Consider the following 25,043-nt stretch of genomic DNA (forward strand, 5'->3'; position numbering starts at 1 on the left):
AATTGCAGATTATGCAAAAATATTTCACTGAAAAGACACTGCTTATTAAAACAGCAGTGACTGGAACTTCAGCTACCTCATAGCGTAAGGCACAGTTAAAATACTGAGACTTTCCTGAAACTCAAATAAACATTCCTGATTCGGTTCAATACCAGGAACACAGTAAGAATGCATGACAACAAAAGTCATCATTTTCTTCCTCCGACTAAATGAAGTGAAACAATCACAACTAAGTCAGGTGAGAATCGAAGAGAGATGACACAGCAGCTTCAGAGAAGGAAACATTTTCTACAAAGTTGGTAAATACCTGGCCCTTCAGACTGCTGGGTACCCTGAGGTACTGGTGGAGAAAATTCTGGTGCATCAGTAGCAGCATTTTCCACAACAGGACATATAATAAACCACCTTTTTCCAGTATGCAAAACTAGAGATGAAAAGAAAATAAAAAGTGAACACAATATTTTCCATTCATTCCAGATCATCTGTCAAACCCTAGGCTTAATTTCCATGTTTAGAAAGAAAATCAGAACTTCTACAGTATTAGCCAAGATTAAATCAATGGCTCCTAATTTGATTCTCATCCTTCTGGGAGGGAGACAGTGATGCCTCCTGATTCTGCCACATATTTTAAGTTATTTGAAAATTTATTTTCAAGTGTTCATTCATACTTTTAGAAGGGTAATAGTTACGTACATGAAAATTTTATTAACGGTACTGTGGACAGTTTTCTCACAATGAAAAATTTGTTAATTTTGTAAAGTTTATCCAGCTTCATTTTTCCATGTTGGAAGTTTTCCAGCTAATATTTCCTTCCACATCCTATCTCGAAGCCTGGCATATGTAAATGGCAAACCAGAACTATACACACTTTGTAACCTTCATTAGTAGAAATATAGATGTTACGTTAGAACAGGTGTCCTGAGAAAGTTATGTGATGTTTACAGGCAAAAAATAAACCGTCTAGTTTGGAGGATTCCCAGTTTCTGCGCTTGTCAAAGAAGTTCTAAATTATCCTTCTTGCCCTGTCAGCATGGAGCAAATACACAGCGCCACACGCAGTAACAAGAATTTTGGAAACGATGGGCCAATTCCCTTCCCATTCCGTTTGCCTGTGAAAGCCGCAAGATACGATTGCGTTCAGAAGGCCAAGAACCCCCCCGTAACACCAAAGTAGCTGAAAACTTATGGGTTAGACATTTCAATTAAATTACCAACGCAAACATAATCTTTCAGCTTTCTCTTGCAAACGTAGTTATTGTTGCGAAATGAGTATGCTTGCCTGCACCTTCTTGGCTTTTCCACCGCTGATTATCAGCTTGTGTAACTCAGGGCCTCCCTAAAGAGCCCCAGATGTTAGATTCATCCAGGTTAGCCCTGCGATCTTCCAGCTTGCTAACCGCAGGGACCACTGTTATACCCATTTTTCTAGATATATTTCCAACCACCAGTAACTGGTGGATTTCTTCCTGAATCTAGCAAACTTCTGCATAAACTCATCACTGCCTTAAAGCTTGAGATTAAGTTTGTATTCAAAGGCACGTTTACCATTTTGTTGATACACGGGTGTCTTCATTTGAGACTGCCGCTTCTCCTGTTAAAAAACCAAAACCAAATCAATAGAAGAACTAGCTGTCTCGTATCAATGCAAGAGGAGCCTCGTTCCAAGGAGCACTCATATCATAAGCCTTCATGGAGCAAAAGCATTATTTTTCTAGCTAAGAAACATCTTTTTTTTTTTAAACACAGGAGGTAAACCTAATTTACAGTAACTGGCTGTTAAGCAAAAGGAATCAAACTAGAAATCTTTATTTAACATTTCTTACCTCGTTCATTTCCAGTCTATCGGTATCTTGTTGGGGACTCGTTCCCTGATCAGAACTTCGTTCTCCTTCTGTATCTTCACTGAGCATATCTTCTGCTTTATCAATAATATCTTTCATTTGTTCAATAAATGTCTCTTTTTCGCTCTGCAATATGAATTCATTCTCTACCTGTACGGCCACATCAAAATAAAGAGGAAAACAGTAACGTTTCGATTAACGCCCCGTTCCACAGCTACCAGAAAGCTTGGGCAACAAGCACACATGAGAACGAGTTGGCTGAAGCAACTTGGTGCGTTAAGAGACTGCGGGCAGCCGCATCACCAAGTCTTACCATGTAAGTAGCAATCTCCTCTGGCGCATCACCATCCAAATCAAACTTAAAAGTCACCATTTTGTGATTGTGTGTTTCAAGCTGGCACTCCACCATCTTATCCCCCGTGTTACAAACCTGCAGGCAAAGATTGACAACAGTTCTTTCTGGCAAAGCCAAAGGAATCCTAAAGTTACCCTCAAAGAGGTTGTACTTGCATTTAATATGGTCAGTTTTGGTCTGCTGGACTTCTCCTGGCGTGAACGAGCGCGTGTAGATTTCTTATGTTTCTTTGAAGACTTTCCTTCTTGTTTTCCACCTCCTATTGCTCCTTCAAAGCTGTCACTCATCTCTTTACCCGAAGCAACATCTGGACTCATGTAGCTTTGTAAGAGAAAGGAAGAAAAACCAAAATAAAACCACCGTCACACACGATGGAGTTACGCATAGGTAAGACACGCAACAACAAATACTGCAAAAACAAAGTGCACATCTGCACTCTTTTGGCCCAAACTGAGCCAGCTACTGAAAGATGCTCAGTGAGCGAAGGCAACTGCTCCAAGTCAGGCCTGTCCTCCGGCTACCACACCTACTAAGAAATGCTCTATTAACATTTCTGCCAATACCACAGGGAAAGTCCCATCACCCTTAATATATCACTACATCCCCCTAATCCCCTCACTTCAGGGACCCTTACAGTCCTTCGCTGAACTGCACAAGTTCCTATTTTTCTGAGGTCCAGTTTTCTCAACTCCTGCCTGCCTGCACTCACAGCAGAAGGTCTAAACAGGGTCAGTTTATGTTTGCCGGAGATGAAGGAAAAGAGTGAGAAATCGGTACAGCATCCCGTAAGAGACCGCCTCTCCTCTCTCTACAGTTCTCAAGGATCAGAAAGAAGGTTTTATGCCACAATATCCCAGATGACCAGCCAGCAACAGTGTATTATTTTTAGCAGCCAAAACAGCAGCTGCTAACAACCTTATTGTAATATGACATGTACAGAAAACGTCAACATGCAAGTAATTTGCAGGAAATTTTCAGAGGTTCATAAAAACCGCATCAGGAAGGAACCTTGTAAGGCCATCTGGCCTATTTATTACCCTAAGGTATGATCAGCTCTGTCTAAACCAGTCCTCACAGAGGTTTGTGTAAACTGATCTGACAAAGCTCCCGTGAGATTTCATAACCTTCCTGGACAATTTATTCCTGTGTTCATTTAGCCATACAGGCATAAAAGGATATAAACCTAACCTATGGATCCCTTTCTTAAATTTAAGGCTTTTACTTCTTGTTCTGCACTAGTTGCACAGGACAGCTTATTTCTACTCCCTTTGCAGCTACCTTGTACATGTAACTCGTGCGTTAGGAAAGTGAACACATTTTGCGCGTAGGCTATACTCTAGATCACATCTTTGCTGCAACTGCCAGCCATTTGATTGACGTGCCATTACCCTCCACTCTACAAAAGCACAACCCAGCTCCAGCGCTGAGTTACCTATGCACCTGGAAAAGAGACCTCCCTCTACGACTACGAGACGTGCGCTGACACGGACTCTCCGCGCTGCTGCTGTCACGACAGTCAGCTTTTCAAACACATTTCTCGTACAGGCAAATTAGAATTCAAAAGACGACTGAAAATTTGATGTGTCTTTCTACAACAGACTGGGTAGACAAAATGAACTCATTTCGTCTAACTTATTTATAGCCAGAACTAAACTATAGTCACGAAAAATTAGATTTCACTTTCCATGCAGTATTTAAAAGCAGCAAATTCTTGGGGAAAAAGGTTCCATTTTAAGGCTGCGGGGTTGCACTGCCTTGTGTCAGGCTAACTTTTTTGGTGGGGTAGAATGAAAACAGTAAGAGAGAGGTGTCTTCAAAGTTCATACACTTAACTCATCTTGTCTATTCAGGAAAACAGAAAAGGGTCACTAAAATCCTAACCCCAAAGCTTTATAATAAGGACGAAGCTGGTGCTGGCTCCTGCTATAGGCAAGGCATTCAGCTGCTTATGAACACACAGTTCCTATCTACCTTATCCACATCCAAACACTGAAAAATCTGGCTTACTGCTGGTGCCGAAGCAGGAGCTGTAGCACGGGAGCAGCAGATGCCTGGGGAGAGGAGTCCTGCCCCCGAAGCAGCAGCCGCTGCCCCCATGCAGCCCCTCTCCAGTCCAGCAGCGAGCCTTCCTCTCCAGGGCTCTTCCTCACTGCTTCCCAGAACCTTCCTGCTTCCCTTCTGCTTTTGGACACAGAAACAGGCAGGCGAGGGCTGGCCAGAATCGAAATTTGCTTTTATTTCTGCGGAGTGCTGAGCTGGCTCTGGGGGGTTATTTATCGTTACTTCCGTCATTAGCACTACTAGGCTCGAGTGTGACCTCGTGTACTGCAAAACCACAGAACGGGCCTTGGCCCCGTGTTCTAACACTTGTAACGATAACTTTGAGTGGCTCAACACACAAATCTCACCGATACACCGTTCCCCGTAACATACCTGGGGAAAGATCATTACAGAAGGCGATACAGGCATACCCAGTTTATTCCCAAAGCGGGAATAAACTATATACCCAATTATACTAGCGCAGCATGTTTTTATTCAGATTCCACAGCGGTACATCCACAGGGACTGTACCGCTTCAGTTGTCTTAACAAAAAGAGAAGTTACATGCTGAAGTGAAAGCTGTTGTACATACATCAAGGCTAGGATGCAGCACCCAAACTGAAGAATTAAAAAAGAGCTGGAGGAGCCATAATAGGCACACTGCACACAGAACATTTGCAGCTTTCTCCCTAGACGCGCACCCTTCCGTCTTCTCCTGGTCAGCTCCTGCTACTCTTCTCTCAGCCAAGGCAAAGGCCAGGCATTTGGCCTAGCCTTGTAAAGAGACAGAGGAAAAACAGCCTCCAGAAAGAAAACATTTCTTATGCCAAAGAGATTATAATGATACCTTTCACAGCTCTGTGACAGAGTTTGAAGTTTGTCCTGTATTGCCTGCTCCTAAAATGTAAGAAAAAGTCATTTAAGTAAATGCATTGTATTGGCAGATGAAAAACACCTTTAAGAAAGGTTTTGCTGTTGCGACACCAGTAATCCTAAACCATTCTGTTTAACCAATTCTTGGAACTTGTCAAAAAATAAACGTCCCGTTTTACCCTCCCGACATTACTTCTGTCCAAAGCATCAGCATCTGTGCACAACCACTTTTCAAGACAGAGCCACGAATCTGCTAGTTCCCTTCTGCTGTCTCTAAAGCAGAAGAGGTGGTGAAAGCAACAAAACAGTTCTCACCACAGTGGAAAAACTTGATTGCAGGACAAATCCACATCAGCACCTACCTAATTTTAGTTTTGAAAGGGTATGAAGTATAATTTGCTTCATTGCTTTGTATAGTTTCCTGAAATATGCTAAGTATTGTCATTGTATTTGGCTTATTGCGAAAATTTCTGGGGAACTTACAAATAAAAGATGACAATTCATCATTTAAAAACCCCGCCCTCACATCATGTCCTCTTGCTTTCCACACAAGAGAAGTTTTCCCTGAAAGCTTCCCTCTTCCCTGGTTGCAATGCTAGGGCAGACATCGATAGCCTGACTTTCGCGTCGGGTAGACCTGTTTTCACAGAATTTGTGATGACGATGCTGCTGTAACAAACTTACCATACATGTACACAGACACACACACCTGTGCATGTATATAACTGTGTAGGTATATACACACACCCCAAATATATTCATAAATATATATAATTTTATATATATTTATACATATATATTTACAAACGTATGTCTATAAAATCCTTCTACAGACACACAGCTAGAAACAAGCCCCTTGACTGTCATCGCTACATCTTAATACCAAAGCAGTTGGTAGACTGGAGTTAAAAGCTTAGCAGTTAACCAGTCAACGCCACTCGTTGCTTATAATGCCACACATATGCCATGCCAAGCTTGACTGCAGTTTCAATAAAACTGCAAAATTAATGCACAGTGAGAACACAGACATAATGTATCTAGATTTTAGTAAGGCACTCGATCGAGTGCCTTACAAAATCTCATTTGCCTCATCAGTTCAGATTGGTTCGGATGTGAGCACTGCCACACAAAACAAAGATAAGAGAGAAAAACATTATGGCAGAGTAACCACAAAATGCAGTGTTTTGAATATATACAGATATGAAACTCCTCTTACACCCAAGAAAACCTTAGCAATATATGCCATAAAATCAGCATGGGGAGCACGTTGATCAATTTGACCATCCTATGATACTGGATTGATTTCTAAAATTGAAAGAGAGAAGGGAGTTAACTTACAGATGAAATATGAGAATGGAGTTAGCAAAACAGTGGTTAAATGTTCCTAGGGATATGATAAAGCGACAGGACAGACACGTGCCTCAGTGGGCATGGATTTCTCAGGTAACATAGGGCAACTTGTATCCCCCATATCACACTGCACAGTACCAGTGAGGTTTATTCATTTTTTCAGAACCTCTAATTGGATGGACCCTCCGCTGAAGGCTGTAGCTTTGGCATCAGCATCGAACCTGACCTGAGCCATGCATACAGAAAAAAGGCAGGTGGAGAAGAAATGCCTTGAGTAAGGGATACGCCTGACACAGCCAGGCTTTACTTGGGGATTCTGCAAGTGAAGCACTATAGACGGGTTCTACCGTTTCTGCTCTATCTAACCTATAGTATACAGAAATTCACCAGGAAACGTCCCACATCACAGCATGAATATTTATTTGACAAGAATTAGACTGCCACTAGAAGGACAGGCAAAATGGGGAACTAGAATCTAGCTTTAGTGTTAGCAGCATCCTTACTGAACATCTTCTGGAAGAGGAGTTAAGCTGTACCTCTAATGAAATTTGTAGGCTGTACTGTGTAGTCAAGGCATGCAACAAGTGCACGAAAGCATGGGTAAAAACAAAAGAGATTCAGTTTGAAAAGATGGAAACTGTTACTTTGGGAGGAAAGGTAGCTCAGAACAGAAAGCCTGAAGAGGAACAATTCTGAAAGCAGAATTGCTGAGGGACATTTCCATTCAGAAGTGGAGAACAAATTGGACTTATTTACTGAAATCTGGTACAAATGCCAAAACCTTTGTTTTGCTTTGCTTATGGATATCTAGTAAAGAGTTGAAGAGAAGGAGATGTTCTGTGACATTCTGTCAAGACTGAAGGTTAAACAATTATGGGAGCGGAAAGAAAAGTCAAAATAGCACACAGGAGGAGCTGACAGTTTTACAACGAAAAACAATAAAATGTATCTTGCTTATATGACCACTGAGAATTGGGAATGCCTACAAATACCTCAGGAAACAAAAATCCCAGGGCTAGACTAGTATTCAGGCAATACAGGAGGATACAACGCTAAATGAAATGGGAATAAGGCTCAAGCTGAGGAGCATGAAGAACTTTTACATAGTGAAGAATCAGATTATGAAGCAGTTTCTTAAGGCAAATGATGGCTGGTTGCACAAGTGCTTGAGACATTTAAAACAAGACTGGACAAAACATGGATGAAACTCTACAGAACAGCTTCTCACTGACCCACAGCACTTAAAAGAAAGCAATTTCTATCTCCGTGTTTGTGCTCAGCTACAGACAGAGAGGTGCTTAGCCCTGCTGCCTCATTACTTCAAGGAGACATTTCACAAGGTACAACATGCAGTTCCCAGCTTCATTTGAAATAGCCAATTACTTGCTGACCCAGAGCTGCCAGCATTTAGGACAAGCGGCTCTATACGGTGAGAGGGGATAATCTCCCTTGTGAAATAAGCCCATTATTTCACAGAGGAGTAAGTAAGAAGGTTAAGGGTGAGGCTGGTGTGTTACTTCAGAGGAAACGGCTCTACCTCTTGAGATGTCTCTGCGACTGCCTGGACAGCTGAGCAGGGAGCTGGGAGCTGCTGACCCAGCGGCTGGGCAAGATCGGGCTGAAGCTGCAGCAGACCAGAAGGCTGAAGAGGCAGACAGTGATCTATGGGGACAGGCGGACTAGCTGTAGCAAGGCTGCCATGAATCTGTGAAATGCCTTCCGGAGCGATGCGGGGAGGCAACAGTTCGGGCTGCAACTGCAAAGGCGGTGACATGACTATTGAAGGTTGCACAGGCAGCACGGGCACCTGGGCTCCAGCTTCCAAAGCATACTGAGTGTGTCCAGTAATCTGCTGTAACACAACAGACAGCTATTAAAACAAATCTCTACTTAGAGTGCTTGTGACTTACATGACAAGGTGCTAAAGCCACCGGAGTTCACGGAGAAAGGATTATAATTCTGCAGTGAGACTGTATTTGTGCGGTCTCCGCTTGGAAAGGTAACTACTTAAGAGTTTAAACTTGCTTTGAAACGACCAATAAAAATCTAAGGATTCTTCCAATATAATTATGACAATGTGTGTATTGCTCAGGCGCTATTTAATTTGTAGAAACATATTTTGCTAAGAAATTAAACCCATAGATTATGAATTCATTTGTCCTGAATAGTTTGCTCTGCTTTCAACGAGCCTACCACAATGTCCATGCAAAGAAAAATACACTCTACCCATAATCTAAATTAGAATTTTTTAAAAATCTGCTCTGTATGTAGAACCAGTAGCTGGTATAGACCACACAATTAAATCTTTTTTTTACTGAATATATACCAGTGTCTTATGGAACACATTGTTTTCCATTTAGTTTAAACATTTAAGACACAACTTAACTCTTGACATGCTAAGCACCAAGGCCCCAGTCCTGCAAACGCTTCCTTGTGTTACGCACACGGAGGAAGTTTCATTTATCTCAGTGGATTTCTTCAGTGCATTAAAATAACTCGTGTGCGTAAGCGCTTTGTGGGAACTGGACTGATGCGATTAGATGCCAACTACCTTAGAGACTATGTTGTTATTCTGCGTAACAGTTCTTTTGAGTTGTACATTTAAGAACAGAACATTCTCCTTTTAGGTACATCATGTATTTTTCCAAGGGGACTGAGCTTGTGGGAAAAGGAAAAAGGAAAGAAAGGAATATATGGAAGGAGGCTTTTTAGTACTAGGTAAAACTCTGCCTAATTTTTACTTTTTTAAAATATCATCACCTAGAGATTTAGACTATTTGCAGAATATATTAAAAAAATATCAAGACTCAGATGAGAACTAGGCCACACAATTTCGTTACTGCGCGCTCTCTGCAGATTCTGGATATGAGTCGAAATTATTATTCCAGGTTTTAATGTGGATAAAAATAAAGACGCGATGTGCTTCGCAACACATAACAGTTACACGACCGCCTAAGTGGAGGTTGTTAGAACAGCAACTGTGGTGTGCATTGCAGAAGAGCAGTGAAATTTTTTTTTTTTTAATCTTATATAAGCTAGAATAACTCACAAAATGTTTCCATGTGTAATTCACCTGGGCAAAACTAAACTCAGAGGTGCTAAACATCAACTGCCAAAAGAGCACTGCATTGGAAAGCCTTTATTTACAGAAATACCTCTCCATTAAAAGTACTTTAAAACATAGAACAATGTATTTTTGAATATTCCTCTGCACTTGTCCATTTTGTTTGTAATAGCTATTTTTTTATCCTAAAAATATTACTATGCAACTCTTCCACACGTATTTGATAGATAATGACTGTGTCAGGACGGTTTGGGAGTATCAGTTCTCCAGTGTTGGTGTCTGCCATGCTTGCTGTGCGTAACCGGCCTGATTCAATTCCCTCTAAAGCCATTGGAAACGCCGCGGCTAATGAGCTCAGCAGTAACTGTCTCTGCCTCCGCGTCGCTTACATTTTCACCAACAGTATTTCTGTACCAAATATATGGCTGAAGAGAGAAATTTAAAAATGACGTACTGCTTTGAAGATGCCATGATATGGCAGGTTGAAATGGGATGTTATGAATGTTAATCAATATGTTATGGCAAAGTGATGTAGTAGAACACAGATTTTCAAGAATGCTATTATTAACAGATTTAGTGCGCTCTCCTGCTTGGGTCAGACTGCATTTCATGTTGTCACATGACAGATGTGGCAATAGAAGTATTTACAGACTCTGTCAACAAGTCCTGAACCAGTTCTCTTGTAAATAGTGCTAATATTAGAAGCTCCATTTTATGCTTCATTTCTTTTAAGGGGGAAAGGGTCTGCAGCTAGAATTCATTCTTGTCCGATAAACCTCTTCCGTGCAGTTTTCCGAAGTCGTTATCGAGTGGCCATTTCCCTTTACTGTTTTAAAGCAGTTCTACATCAAAACAGCTCTATCACTCCTGCCAGCTCACCCATATTTTGCCATGAGCATACAACAGCCTACGCATCATGCGCAGACTGGAGTAAAGGCATCAGCAAGGCTCTGCGGCTGCTGTCACAGCTCGGCCTCTTCTCCTGCCACAGGAGAACGACAGCTCGTGCTTCTTTCGTATTTGAGATGGGGGAAGGAAGAGGGAATTCAAAAAGTGCTTGTCTGCTCCCTTTCCGAAGCCCGTTCGATTATTCCCGATATCCTCAATATTAAGGAGGATTAAGAGGTCACCTGCTCCACCCGACTTCACAGCTCTAGCAACCGCCTCCAGGAGCGAGGTCGAGAAGTTAACAAAACATCTTAAGAGCAAGGGAAAAAAAAAAACCTCCCCACTGCGTGTGTACAACGGAGCGAGCCCCGGGAACGCCTGCGTTCAGTAACCACCCTAGGGTCCAGTATCGACGCAGCCCCACGCCCAGTGGATTACCTGGTGACCGGCCCCAGGCGCAGCCAGAGTCTGTTCTGAAGGATGAATTATGCTTGGCTGAAGTGACTGAGGAGGTGGAGGTTGCTGCGGCTGGGCTACTGCTTGCGTGCTCTGCGTGTGATGGGGAGAGGGAGCTTCGCTCTGAATGATCTGCTGGAAGGTGGTCGGGTACATCTGCTGCTGGGGGAGCTGGGGCACCCCGTGATGCGGCGGCAAGGCTGGCACTCCCGGCGGAGCCACAGCAAGCAATGGTATCGTAGCAGCCGACATATTTGGCACTATCGTTTGGCAGGGCAAGACCAAAGAAGCCACGGTGGTATGAGGCAGATTGACTGCCTGCATGGGGAGGGCAGGGGAGTTCGGTGCCATAGGCAGAGTGGGGTTCATGGGGAGGCTGGGTAAAATCACGGCTGGAGCAAAATACTGAGAAGGAGCCGGTATGGGGGGCACGTTTGCAGCAGGTATATCAGAGAGGTTTGGAGGAAGGCTGTCAAGTCCTGCCAGAGGAGTAATTGCAGGAATGACAGGAAACTGAGGAATCTGAAAAAAATATAATATCACATAAATTGCAAGTGCTTTCACTGATGGTACAAAGTAGTTTCATTTGCCATACAAGTACGTAAAAATCACCTGTGCCATGATGATAATTATGTCTGTTTGTTAATCACTTCCATTCATTTCCTGAGGTTTATAAACAGTAGTAAAAACTGGTTTATGCTTAAATCATTAGTAAAAGAGAAAAAAATTTCATTTCGGGCGGACGTTTTTATACCTTAGAAGCTTAAAACTATTTCTAACACTAGCTTGAGGCCTTCAAGCAACACACTAACTAAAAGTTGCTTTCCTTTTAACAGAAATGAAAAGGAATGGGACCAGACAAAATGCAAAACTCTTTCATGCAAAATTCAGTAAGACAATTTAAAACCGTTGTCTTTAAACAGGCTGGCTGCAATGCAGGCAGCACGGAAGATCCCATAAAAGAGTTTTTACAATCAAAACCTCCCCGTGACGTAGCAGACCGTAACTACCCTGTCATCACAGAAGCAGCTCGCTTCTTCCCTTTGGCGCAAGCTGCTTCACGTCACGGCGGCTGTCGCTAGCGAACACACACGAATAGCACCAACAAACCCTTCCAGGCCAAGGAAAGGGTCCGTCCCTGCTACTGAAAACAGAAACAGGGCTGAGAGCTAGGGAAGGGGGCAGGTGGGTGGTGGGGAAAGTGGTGAAGTCAGGAGCTCAGAAAAAGGAAAAAAAAAATGGGTAACTTCTCATGCTCTTAAGCCTGGGATGGGGAAGAGAGTATGCCAGAGGGGAAGGTGCAAAAAAAAAAAAAAAAAAAAAGGCATTTATTGCAATTTTGTAACTGCCATTAACTGGATTCTCTAGGCATGACACAGGATTACTCACAAAGGAGATTTTTTGCTTCACCAAACAAAAACCAATAGTAAAGAAATATACAGGAATTAGGAAAAAGCTATATTCTTATGGACTAATTAAATTGGCATGCATTCAAAGTAGCCACACAAAAACTGCAAATCATGTTAATTATTAGCTGGAAAGCTTTACTCAAATGGATGTATTCCCACACAGTTTTCAAAGATATTACCTGGGAAGGGGCCACCGGCGGAAGCTGTGGCACAGTCGAAATCTGAAGGGGCTTTAGCGGCGTACTGCTAGCTGCCACCTGAGAGGTCTGGGGCTGATACTGGGGTAGCAGATGGGTTGCAGGCTGGATTGGGCAAACTGGCTGGCCGGCAAGCACCTGCTGCAGAGAAGCTTGCTGGGATATGGGTTGCTGCTAGGAAAGAAAAGAAGAATAAAAAAAAAGGTTGGAGCCTGTATATTATGAAAGAACCAGTTCCCGGGACGCAGCCGCCTGTGTCTCTCTAGTTCAAGCCACACAGTCAGAACAGAACTGTCACTCGGAGTAGGGACAGCGTATAGAAGAGAAGGGCGCTCCTAATTTAAACACTGTACAAGAACCTATGTTTAAAACACATTTAAAATGCAAGGTATGTTACCTGAAAAGACAAGTTCTAACTGTCTTGGAAAGGTTATTTGTAATGACTCAGACTCTTTAAATCCCAGAGATTGTTCTAGTTGGCCTTGTAAAATCCCCACCTACTAACTTCAAAGATTCCTACTATGCAGATTATACCCAGCTAATCTTGGCATTCAAAAGCTGACTACATAATGTAGCAGGCATTGAAATACACAACACTTATTATCCGAGACAGGAATAAAACACAATAATTATAGTAAAAGCTGGATCCCAGTTATTTCTGAGGTGCTGTAGTAACAATGTGGCAGCCAAAAAAGCAGTTTTACCCTTCCAGGGAAAACAGTGCTCCACTGGCCTGCCAGATTTTATACAGTAGAACAGAAATAAAAAGCTGCATTAAAGCTGAAAACAATCAGTAACAAACTTCCACATTTTCCATGCTACTGGTATCTCCTTCTTCAGTTCCTCTAATGCTGAAAGTACTTTAAAAAAATCTTCTGTTTCAGAAGCATGGCACCGAGGCACCAATTCGGCTCTGGATTGACCTACTTGGGACCACAGGATTGATTGCTTCACCCGGGCTCTGCAGCACACAGAACCTAACACCATGCCCGATGGTCAGAAGGTAACTTTAAAATGAATAGCCAAGCATTATAATCTTTCATCTTCGCCACTTCCACCGTAAATCAGTACTGTAACATTTTGCTCTGCACTTTTTTAGTGGCAGGATGCTTCAACCAGTTTTTAGGTATTAATACGATAAAACTGTAGAAGATGTATCAAGGAAGCAAGATGCCACCCACCCTTAAATAGCTAAAATTCAACCACGACTGGTAAGTTTCCAATACAAGGCTCAGTGAACAAAAGAGTATTTGGCAACTGGTATCGAGTGTCCGGAGCTGAATGCACCGAATGCCACAAGCAGTGCAAGACATGCTGGAGACGGCATTGAATAACTCTGCACAGCACCAGCTCAGCTCCTGCAGCGTTTATTAGTCCTGCCTGAGTATTCATCTTGCCACTTTAAAGAAAAAAAACCATGACATGGCTCTGTATTGCAGTTTCTGCCATTCCAGGTTTTGGGAAAGCAGGGGCATTTACCCAATTAAAATCCCAAACTCAAGGGAACGGCAGCGCCGATGCACACAAGCGGCTCAGCAGGAGCTGGCCTGGCACTGGTGATGAGACAGAGCACGCCGGCTGAGACGGTGCCCACCCGAGGCATCGGCAGGACCCCACTCCTCCCACAGCGTGAGCTCTGCAACACGGGAAACTCCCGCCAGACCCAACCCGACCTCAGGAGCAGAACGGTGCTGGGCCGGAGCTAATAAACCTTGCCAGCACCCGAAGCCAGCTCAGGTATCTCGGCATCCCTGGCTGGGTTAATCTGCAGCTCAGACAGGCTGCCCACAGCTAACTGAGGATTGAGCACAGGCTGCTCAACCCACTTTTGACTCGAGAGGACACTGCGTTAAAAGCAGAAAAATTGCGCTCATGGAACTAAGCAGCTTCCTAAAGCCTCCATTTCAGATTCAACTTGTGTTTTACAAGACGCTTGTGAATTTGATGAGGCATAGGGAGGGGAAAATATTCAAATGAATTATGCTAACTTTGCCTCATTATAACCTTAACATTATAAATGCACAGATACCCAAATTGGAAAAAAATAACACGGAGATGCAACATTGATCCCACGTGTCTGAGCCATCAGCGTATATTCATACAAGATCAATACACATTTCATTCTGCTATGCAGATGAATTTTCTCATCCCGACTTCCCATTCTTTTGCTGACCTGCCCTACTGTTCATCTACAAAAGACTGCAGATCTCCACTGCTCATGGCATCGCGCCTGGCGACTCTGGGAACACCAGACCTACTTCTGTCTCTGAGGCACACAGGTGCTCTGGGAAGTTCTGCACAGAAACTTTATCATTTTACCTATTTCTGTAACAATAATATTGTAAAAAGTCAGTCTTTTATTGGGCTTCCTGGCAAGATTAGAAAACAAAGACAGACTGGTTATTAAATCCTTTTACTGTCAGGGATAGAATTATTTCAAGAGACAGCAACGCTGTGAGGAAGGGCATGTGAAAGAAATTGAGCAAGCTGGGCAACTATCCTATTCCAAACCAGCATTTACTCATGGGGGAAAATAAACAACAGATTTGAACCATCAGCATAAAGCTCCAGAGGCCATTAGAGAGATCTGTTCAACTGGTGAGGTCCTAAATTTGCGTAAGTGTAAAATTTTTGGCTGAGAACCATGAGAATATCTCCGCCCATTAGAAAAAAACCTAGATACATTACAAAGCTTCACATAAGCATATGTTTTTCGAGGAGACCAAATTACATTGTTCCTATACTGATGCTTTCAGAAGAATAGGGCACGTTAAAAAAAAAAAGGCAACCTGTGAGATAAATGTTGACAACTAAAAAGGTTTGGAGAGGTGTGATACACACCAGTCAAAGTATACAGACACTCCCCAGCCCCGTCAACACTTTCTTCCGAAGGAAGCCAAGTTTTTGGTAGAATCACAGCAACGAGCCATGGATGACCACGCCGTACAGGTCTGTGGCTGCATTCCTCGCCGGCTGACACCACCTCTGCTGAAGGAGGCATCGCAGCCTTCGCGGCTGCCCCTCAGCTGCTTGAGAGCTGCTTTGTAAATACCTTTAAGGAATACAGGTTTTGGGGGGAATTTGATAATTCAAAATGCACAATGAATTACTATTTGGAGACAATTCAGAGAGAGACAGACTCTTCTCTTGGACGATAAAGCTACTGGCTGGATGCCTATGCTGAACTATATTCAACACACGTGGCACAACTCAAAAAGCAGCACCGCTGAGGATTCAAAGACAATTGACACCAGGCAACAGAGTTGCTTTCTAACCTTTTAGAAAGGAGGTGCCAAATAATAATGCAAAATTAATAAAAAACTATTCGATTTTTAAGGACCAAGACAAAACACTGAAATCAATGCAAGGCTTCAAGCCGATGCTGTTAAGCCACAACAGAAGCGAAGTCTCAAACTACATCAAGACGTTCCAAGGTATCACACAATGATTGTCCTCAAGCCCGTTACTCTTCCATCCCTTAAACCCAGCACCCTTTGCCCAATCCCTAAATCTCTCAAGCGGCAGTTTAATCGTTTCAAACTTGCTACAGGTACGGGTTGGAGCAGAGCACGGGTAAGGAATGGGATGAGAGAAGTGCTTTTTGGCAGCAGCCAAGCTCTCACCTGCTGGCCGGCCAGCACCGGCTGCGGCTGCCCCAGCTGCAGGGAGGCGACGGTGGTGGGCTGGACGACGGGGAACGGCATCGCCGGCTCCTGGTAGTGCTGGGGCCGCTGGGGCACCACCGCGGGCGCAGCCTGAACCGCGGGGAGGCCAGGCTGCAGGAGGGAGAGCACGGCTTTAGAGAAGAGCAACCCCCACGTTAAGAGCCTCTACGACTGTGCATCAAGAATATAATTGTAAGTGAATAGTCTACTCAGTACGTGGTTCCAAACAGAGGCAGGGGAAAAAATACGAAAAATTATCTGCAAGGAATGGAAAGTTACTTAATCTAAAAACGTGGAAAAAAAGTCGGCAAATTCCAAATAAGACAACCAAACTGCATTGCATTTCTTTCTGGAAGCAAGCGTGCAGACCAGTAAAACCACTGAAAGCACATACACAGTGACTGAGAATATACCAACAGCAACAACAAGCCGTTAACTGGGTGAAACAGAAATTTATCTTCACAAAGATTTTTCTAATTTCATAAAGAATCTTTATCTTCCAAAAAAGCAGGTAATGTACTTGAAATGGATGCCAAGAAAACAAATAGAGAAATGAGAAACACATTAAAACCACAGTGGAAGTGAAAACAAAAAGAATGAAAAGAAATTCAGATAAGGTTTGTAACAGCAGTTCTCTAAAACTTCAGCTCAAACAAAGCAGATAAATGAAAAATGAACAGTATGTCAGACTGAGGCTCATAAGCCTAAAAAAACCTACTACAGCTCCAGTTATGTGCTTGTTATCTTGGTAAATAATCTCCCAGACAAATACAGTGATTTTTTTTTTTTCTTGGAAAACAGAAGGTTTTGAGTCAGACTTTTGTTTCCTGTGTTCGTTGAGATTTTCAAACCTTGGAACTTTTTACCTAAGTTATCGCAGGAAGAAAAAAAAGTATGGAAACCCCATCAGAAAATAAAAACTTATGAGAAATATTTTGCTCATGAATAAAGGTTATTATCTTTCCAAACCCTCAATCATGAAAAAAGTAATGCATTTAGGTTAAAATTACTGAAACCTATCAATGAAAGAATGAATCTGTTCTAAAAGAGTATGCTGCACAGCTCAATTTAATAAAAAAAAATCTGCTCAAGAGGTGCCTCTTGAGCATTATATTTAGAGTTGTTAAGTTAGCGCTTCAGATGAGCAAGAAATGAGGAAGGATGCATCCCAGGAGACGTACGCACATAGGAAAGGTGGTTTCCACAGTGGAGGGAGCTGGCTACAGATGCCAAGGATGAATTTTTTTTTCCTTCAGGTAAACGGAGTCATGTTTCAATGCATTCACAAAATACAGTTCATAATTTCTTGCAGGCATTTTGGAAAATACAAGGTAAAACCAGGAAAAATGATGCACTTCCCAAGTATGTAGGGTAAATCTGGATCAAGCAGGAAAAAACCATTGGCCCTGGATTTTATTTTTATTTCTCTTAAGTCAAATCGGATGAGACAAACAAACAAAATTAACCTACCACATCATTACTGTCATTTTTACTAGGCAGGTTGCTTCCACTGCTCGGGGTAGCTGCAGTCACCAGCTCGCTCTCCGCCAGCCGTGTTCTGCCAGCGCACACTTTACAACAGGGCTGGGACTGTCCGGACACGTTGGCTTCTCCCCCATCAGAGGATTCAGAAGGCAGAATGTTTTCTACAACTCTTGCAGATCTCATGGGAGAAGAACTGGTCTTTTGGCTAATTATGTGTTGTAAAGATTCATGTAACAGAGGCAGGTCCAAACTTCTGCCACATGGCCTGCTTCCTTGGGGAAGAGGCTGAGACACCGAGTTTTCTGGGAGTTGGCTACCTGGGGAGTGAGCACTTTCAACAGGCATCAAGACTTCTGACACGTTTTGATCTTGGCCAGACTGAAATAAAGAGGCAAGTCTGACGAGACTGTTGAGGAAACATTAGCTCCGCAGGGTTTGCAGAGGTCCCCAGTGCCACCAGAGGCGATGCGCCTGCTGCCTCTTCTCTAGTCTGCAGATACGCGTTTTCCTCTCCCGGTTCTTGGGGAAGGGACGTTGCGTTTGGAGTCAAAGCCACGACGGGGTCGCTGTGGCGGCGAAAAGCAGCCTAAGCGCTGCCTGTCGTGTGTGATGGGTGCAGGCTGGAACTGGAACACGGTGCTGCCACGGCTTCTGAAGGACACAACGCATTCATGTTGTGCCTCTCACTGGAAGCACCTGAAGATTTATGTTGGCTCACATGTGTTCGTTCTTGCACCAGTAGTTCCATTAATTGCTTTTGGTCAAGGTCATAACAGCACAAAAACGGGAGCAAGTGTGAACGTCCGACTGGGCTACCAGCGCCTGATTTTGGAGCCTCAGTAATGGACGTACATCGCCAACTCTGTGCAAGATTAAATCCAAACCCAGAGCCAGAAAGGCAGTGACTGGATGTGTGACCTTTGTCACAACTGGAAGAAACACCAGACCCAAGAGGCTCTTGAACAAATGAAGGAACAATAACGTCTGGCTATACTGACAGTGAACAAAACCAAACAGAACAGTTCTCAACTACGTGCATGAGTTCAAAACTAATCATTGCACAGCTACTAATGTAGTTCAGCGACAATGGGTTGATAAGAAGCTTTTTTATTGAGAGTATGACAGCTGCCAGTGAAGCATTTCTTCAGAATGGCAAACATAGCTAGCCATACACCATCTACTAAGCACACATTTCAGATCAACTAGAAATGTATTACTAAGGAAGTCACCATCGACAGAGGTGAGTGAGGAATATACAAAGCAAGCCCTGGAATCCATACCTACTGAAAACAAGAGTATAAATGAGCCATTAAGTATGATCTCGGATACAAAATGATTTCAAAAAGCTTTAGACTTACTCCTGAGGGCTGCTGGTAGTGCCCCAGCTGCTGAAGGCTATGGGGCACAGCCTGGCTCTCGCTCAGAGGTGGGCTATACACCCGTTGGATAGCAGGAGGTACTGGATCAGGCAGAGACGAGTAGATGACACTTTGCTGGCTGCTTTGGGAGTCTGAATAAACAGTGGACCCCTGGCCACTGTCAAATGTGCTGTCGGCTGAAAGAACAATATTTTTTTATTAAAAGCTCAACTCCAAATGTTCACATAATGATTTTAGAGCAAGGTCAACACTGGTTTATGTAATTAGCATTTTTACTACCCTAGCCCTTTCCATTATATAAATAAATTATACAACACAAATGTTATTTTCTACAAAAGGCACATACTGCTTCTCTTAAGCCAAAAGCCATCCCCATGGATTTCTGTGCACGATGATATTGTAGGCACATTGATATTTCTTTTAAAGGGCATAAGGTTGACATTAAGAATTGCAGACGTTTATAGATTTTGTAGGATGAAAGCAAAGGAAACCCCAATTGTAATGTTCACAGCAGATCATGGAGTCTTTTAGAGTTAGCTCTCCCACGGATGCACTGACTTTAACACCTTTTTTTATTAGTAGCACTGGAAATTACAAAGTTCTTTATACTGTACGCTTTATTAGTTCAGCAAATCACACCCTACTTGAGTATATAGCAATACCTCAAGATGAAGAACAGATAACAAAATAATTTGCAGGTTTGCAGTGATTTAGGAGTACCGTTCAGAGCTCCGTCAGAGTTTCTCATGCAGAGTGTTTGCCCAGCTAACCTGCAGAATTGCACAGCTATGGGTACTGGGCAAGCATCGTATCTTTTGTCCAACAGAAATAAAACTGTACCATTGAGTATTACTGATTTAAAAATGTCTTTTCACGACTTTTGAAGCCTGTAAAGTACAGGTGCCCAGTTCTTCTTGAGCATAAGCTACTGTTTTCTTCATTTGAAAAATGAAATGAGACAATCAAGACTGTAGCTGTAGGTATCCAAAAGACAAATAGCTTGTCACAGAGATTTAAAATTCAAAACTGAAAGAAAACTATAACACAGTTACAAAAAAATGGCTTAAATAACAGCTAAGTTTAAATGCTGTTTCTTTTTCTGACACCTTCCATCTTCTCTTTTTTCCATATTCCAAATAAGGTTTTACTTATTTGGCTTTCAAATAACAAATTATTTTTTAATAGCACCAGAGATGACATTTCTCCTCAGTACTCACAAACTATTCTCCCAACTGTTTTTTTGCAAAATTAAACTCCCCTCTATATTTATTCAGCTCATTTCTAAAAAGAGTCAACACGTCCCTACTCTAAGGCAGCAGGGATTTCTGCCGCATACACACTTCCATTTTATGGCAAACAATTATTTAAGACCTCAAAGGAGGAAAAAAAAAAGAGTATGACGGTAGAGTGCTAAAGTAAAAGCTGTGAGTCAGTCTCAGATTTTTATAGAATAACATGCATTACACACATGAAGTTATTAATTCACATTTTTACATTTGACAGATTATTATATTAATTGGTAGAACAGTAATTTATAGAGGTCTTTGGCCTAACATCACTAAGACGACATCTGATAGTGAATTGTCAAATAATACCAAGTATTGGTTAAAAGTTGAGGAGGAGTAGGAAATAAACTGGGAGGTTTATATTTAGTATAAAATCCTGCCAAAACTCATGTGCAACAGAACCATGGGAAGCACAAGTAGCCTCATTGTACCACTGGAAACAAAGAGAGTCATAATTACGGTGTTTCTCAAAGGAATTAGATAGCACGAAAGAAGTATAGGATCCAAAAAAATGAAATGAAATCAATTTAGCTTCAGAAAAAAAGCTTTGTAAATACTGCATTATTCTAAGAGTTATGCAAATATGGCCATTTCTCATATCTTGTAAAGGTTTGTTTTCTTGTAGAGGCATGCTTGGTTATTTTAGTACTCAAAGCAGACCTCTGTATAGCAATTTATACAATACCTGAATTAAAGCAGCAGCTGTCTCTTTGCTAAAGATAATGCATCTTTAATTTAAATATGCTTACATAAAAGTCCGGAACAGTAAAACAGAAACGTTAGGATAATAGTTTAGTAGCAAAATATGTACATCAGATTTTATCAGAAAAACTGGCTAGAAAAAAAAAGAGTTCTCATAAAATTTCAAATCTTCCAAGCTAAAAATATCTGGCAACATTTCCTTCAAGATGTTTAAAAGTATAAATAGATTAAGATTTCAATACCAGAGCTTGACTCGGTAATGAAGGTTGACTTTAGGGGACGGAGACAAAGACAAGTTACTTTAGGGAAATAAAAACACTACTTCCTCATGCCTTGCTGTTTGCTGGAGATAAGTCTGATGCTCAGAAATAAAACGAAGAAACAACAAGCTCTGCAAGCAAAGCCAGGTAGTTTCTTATTCAGAGGTAGGCCAAAATCAGCGCTTGGAGTTAAAACAGGAGATGTAAATCCACCTGTCTTGAAATAGCCCAGTGATCACTCTTGAATCAGTCCCCAGCTGAATGTAAAGAGTTGGCAGATCATCGGCTCATAGCTACCAGGGCCTGGACGAACAACAGCGACCACCTACTCTGACCTGCCATAACAAAGATCAAACCACCCCCTTGCGTCAAGGCCATGAGCTCAGGACAAAATAGAGCGCCTGGAGGAACAGCGAGAGCACCTGCATCATGACCTAAGGACCCCAATAATAATTACAGCATCAGCCCACAAGATCTGGTGCTCCCAACATGTGACCAAACCACAGCTCATTTCCCACAAAACAGGGAAATCCCGAATTACATCACATAACATTCAGAGATGGATTTATTTTTTTTTTCTGCTGTAGACCTTTGCACAGCTTCACAAAAATCTTCACACAAGCCATCAAGAGTAACTTGCAAAACACAAGAAACTGCAGCGCTTTGGTTTCAGCAAGGTCTGCTTTTGAATAAACACCTCTACATTGCCAACATCGTTTGAAAAAGCCACCAGTCGCTCTGGCCAGTTTGGTGCCAATTCAATTTCTGCAGGCTCTGAAATTGTGTTTCGCACAAACTTAGTGTTGATCCCACCACCTGGCACAGAAAACATGTATTTTTTTGTGTCTAGCAGCAGGTCTCCTTGCTTTTCCATTTACAAATATATTATGTTTTCGGCATTTATTGCTACTGAAGGAGGAGCTATCGCTACATAATATAGTTTTTCTTGAAACTTTATTTCTTTCAAAATTGTTCGGCATCTGTCCGAGATGCTTGCGTTCTTCAAGCTACTGTGCAAAAACACGCACAGCAGCTCATCTTACCGCTGAGCTCAGATCATCGCCGATTTTTACCCTCGGACATTCATCACCGCGTGCGCACAAAACCAACACGCGACTCACATGCAACGGACGTGACGCTGGTGGGCAGGTTCTGCTGAAAGGGATGCTGGTCCGCCTCAGGCTCCTCCGACTCCGACAGGACATGGTGACCGGTGTGAGAAAGGTAGGTGACCTGGACCTGCTGGGCATGCGGCGTCTTCAACTTCTCCAGGCATTCAGAGTCCCGACGTTCCTCTGACTGCATCCTAGGCCAAATTCTCTCTCTTCTCCATAGTATTAACGCTACTCTGTCACGTATTGACTTCGCAACTATCTTGAGATCATTTTCATGAAAAAATCCAGAGTCAATCTACAGAGGAGGCACAAACTTAGCAAGATTAGGTGCACACGGATGTGCATGCACACGTGTGCTCACACGCATATTAGTCGAATGTCTCCCTAACAGAGAAAACATCAGTTTGAAATAACATGAATTACATATTTATTCCTCACAAGAACAGCACCCAAGAGCTTGATGGGGGTTTTTTGCATAAAAATGCTATCCCTAATGCATTTTAAAACAACAATATGTAATTTCTAAGACCTGAATATATATTGGGTCAATTTATTCACCAGTTAACATCCACTGAGAAGAGAGCAAGTTTAACTGCAGATGGGTTCCCTTTTTTTGGGGGGGGAGACGAGACAAACAGAATAGTCAAAAGACGAAAAAACCATCTTTGAACAATGCAACTGAGTAAAGCATACTAACCCTAAATCAGAATTTATTGCCTTAACCTTTCCAGTATACACAGTTTCCCAAATTACCGTGCTTGATATCACAGCAAGTCATGAAGGAAAAGATGTTAACAGAATTTAATCTCAAATTAACTTCTCTTAAATGGTAAAGTCAGTCAGTATTGATTGACTTTTATAAAGAAAAAGCCTACCATTGAGTCTGCAGACTGTTCACATTTGACTGAAAAGGGGACCAGGCTTTCTCAGAATTCAACCGCTCAACAGATAAAATGGAAATTCATCTTTGCGCCATTTGTTTGCATAATCTCCTACAGCGTAGGGTATGAATTTTAGTTTAATAATGACCTACCAGAGATTTGTCTGCTCTCCCTACATTCTTAACATGCATATTCTACAGATTTAGAAGCACTTATATACATGGAGGAAATCTAGAGGTTTTCCTTCTTTGCTCTTGCCCAAACACGAGACAGTTTTACAGCTTAGATTTTCGCTGTTTAAAATTAATAGGTGCAAAGCAGCTTAAAATACAGCTGCAGATGGCTATGGGTATTTTCCACTGCCTATGTCCGCAGACCTTACTGACATTCCTGAACCGATGATCCAGCAAATACTAACAACAGAAGGGAGTTACTCGAGAGAACCACCACACAGGTCCAGAGAACCTTGTATGGTATTAACTAATGTGCCTAGTAGATTCTTCATGACAAAGCTTAACGGGAAGGCACTGAAAACCTGCCCCATGAACAATTTTTTTAAACAATTCTTATTCCTACATCTCTGTATAGAGAATGGTTAAAGTTTAATGAAGACATGCTATTTTACAGTACCCACTGGTTGTGAAAGGTAACTTCAGGTTGCAAACCCACCAGAACGTTTTAAGTTCCTTTTGCCCACAGCGTTTGGACAGGCTGGGATGCCTGACTACTGAAAACCCATCAATAATGATAAAGAATTCCCCGTACTCAAAAGGTCTCCCGCATTCTTCTCTTCCACAGCACATAAAGCAACACAAATTGATGAAAGTACACGGCTTTGGTGTTCCACAATTCGTAAGGGCTAGAAAAAGACATTTAGGAATAAATGTCCCCCTTTGCCTGCCCCTGCCAACAGCCTCAAGTTTGAAAGCATTTCATATGTAATCACTTAGGTAACTGTTAATGTAATAGTAAAACACAGGTTTTAAAATTAGTTGGGAAAGGGTATAGTCTATGGGCCAAGTAACCTACAGAACTTCAAAATCCCAAATATTTCCATAAATATTTAAATGCAAAATATAACAGCAAGTAACCGTACCAGAGCAACTTTTAAATGAAATGAGTTCTCTAACAATACATTGCTCAAAAAATATTGGACCTACTTCAAACTAACGACAAGACAGAGGCGCCTAAATTTCTCCCACTACATTTGGAGTACACGGTGATGAGTCCAAGCATAGTAAGGCAACATTACCAAAATGAGTGCCTGCTAGGCAGAACAGGAATGGTGATGACAACATCATTAAATGGGATCCCTTGGGATTTAGATTATAATAGGAACATTTCTGCAAGCACAAGAAAATTCAGACCCTTGACTCAGTGCTTACTGATTCTATGTCTCCATGACGTCAGAAAACCTAAACAACTGCAGTAAAGACATCATTAAAATACGAGTTCAAGGACTACATAGTGAAACTGGAACACAAAATAGTTTTTCTAACAAAACCCCACAAGTTAGGAAGATACAGAAATTCACCAAGTTAAACTTATCTGTTAAAAAAATCCAAAGCTTACTGCTAACTCTGGGCAGTGGGCTTGAATCTAGTTTCCCATTTATGTTTGGCGATAGAGTGGCTGACCACAGACCTTCCTCATCTACATTCCTCCTAAGTAACACCGACAAAAGATGGAAAGAAGTGTTTTGAAGAATTCAGTGCAGAATATTTTGTGATTGAACTTTTGAACTCTTCTAATTTATTTCAAGCTGCTGTCTGAAACTAAACAGATTCCAAACAAATT

At 42.1% G+C, this 25,043-nt stretch overlaps 1 protein-coding gene across 1 annotated transcript in view; it reads right to left on the reverse strand.

The window, feature by feature from the left end:
* Nucleotides 1–25,043, reverse strand: part of WNK2 (WNK lysine deficient protein kinase 2) — a 109,332-nt gene that overhangs the window by 25,753 nt on the left and 58,536 nt on the right. The window contains exons 8-19 of the mRNA XM_050904678.1: nt 22,372–22,660; nt 18,982–19,178; nt 16,097–16,249; nt 12,456–12,647; nt 10,850–11,389; nt 7,997–8,311; nt 5,084–5,133; nt 2,352–2,517; nt 2,155–2,271; nt 1,824–1,991; nt 1,546–1,591; nt 308–424 (exon numbers count right to left, since the gene is read on the reverse strand). Of these exons, the coding sequence (XP_050760635.1) occupies nt 308–424; nt 1,546–1,591; nt 1,824–1,991; nt 2,155–2,271; nt 2,352–2,517; nt 5,084–5,133; nt 7,997–8,311; nt 10,850–11,389; nt 12,456–12,647; nt 16,097–16,249; nt 18,982–19,178; nt 22,372–22,660 (2,350 nt within the window). The remainder of the gene's footprint in view (nt 1–307; nt 425–1,545; nt 1,592–1,823; nt 1,992–2,154; nt 2,272–2,351; nt 2,518–5,083; nt 5,134–7,996; nt 8,312–10,849; nt 11,390–12,455; nt 12,648–16,096; nt 16,250–18,981; nt 19,179–22,371; nt 22,661–25,043) is intronic.

Source organism: Gymnogyps californianus, chromosome 13 (assembly GCF_018139145.2).
Source record: "Gymnogyps californianus isolate 813 chromosome 13, ASM1813914v2, whole genome shotgun sequence".
In the NCBI taxonomy this organism is placed as follows: Eukaryota; Metazoa; Chordata; class Aves; order Accipitriformes; family Cathartidae; genus Gymnogyps; species Gymnogyps californianus.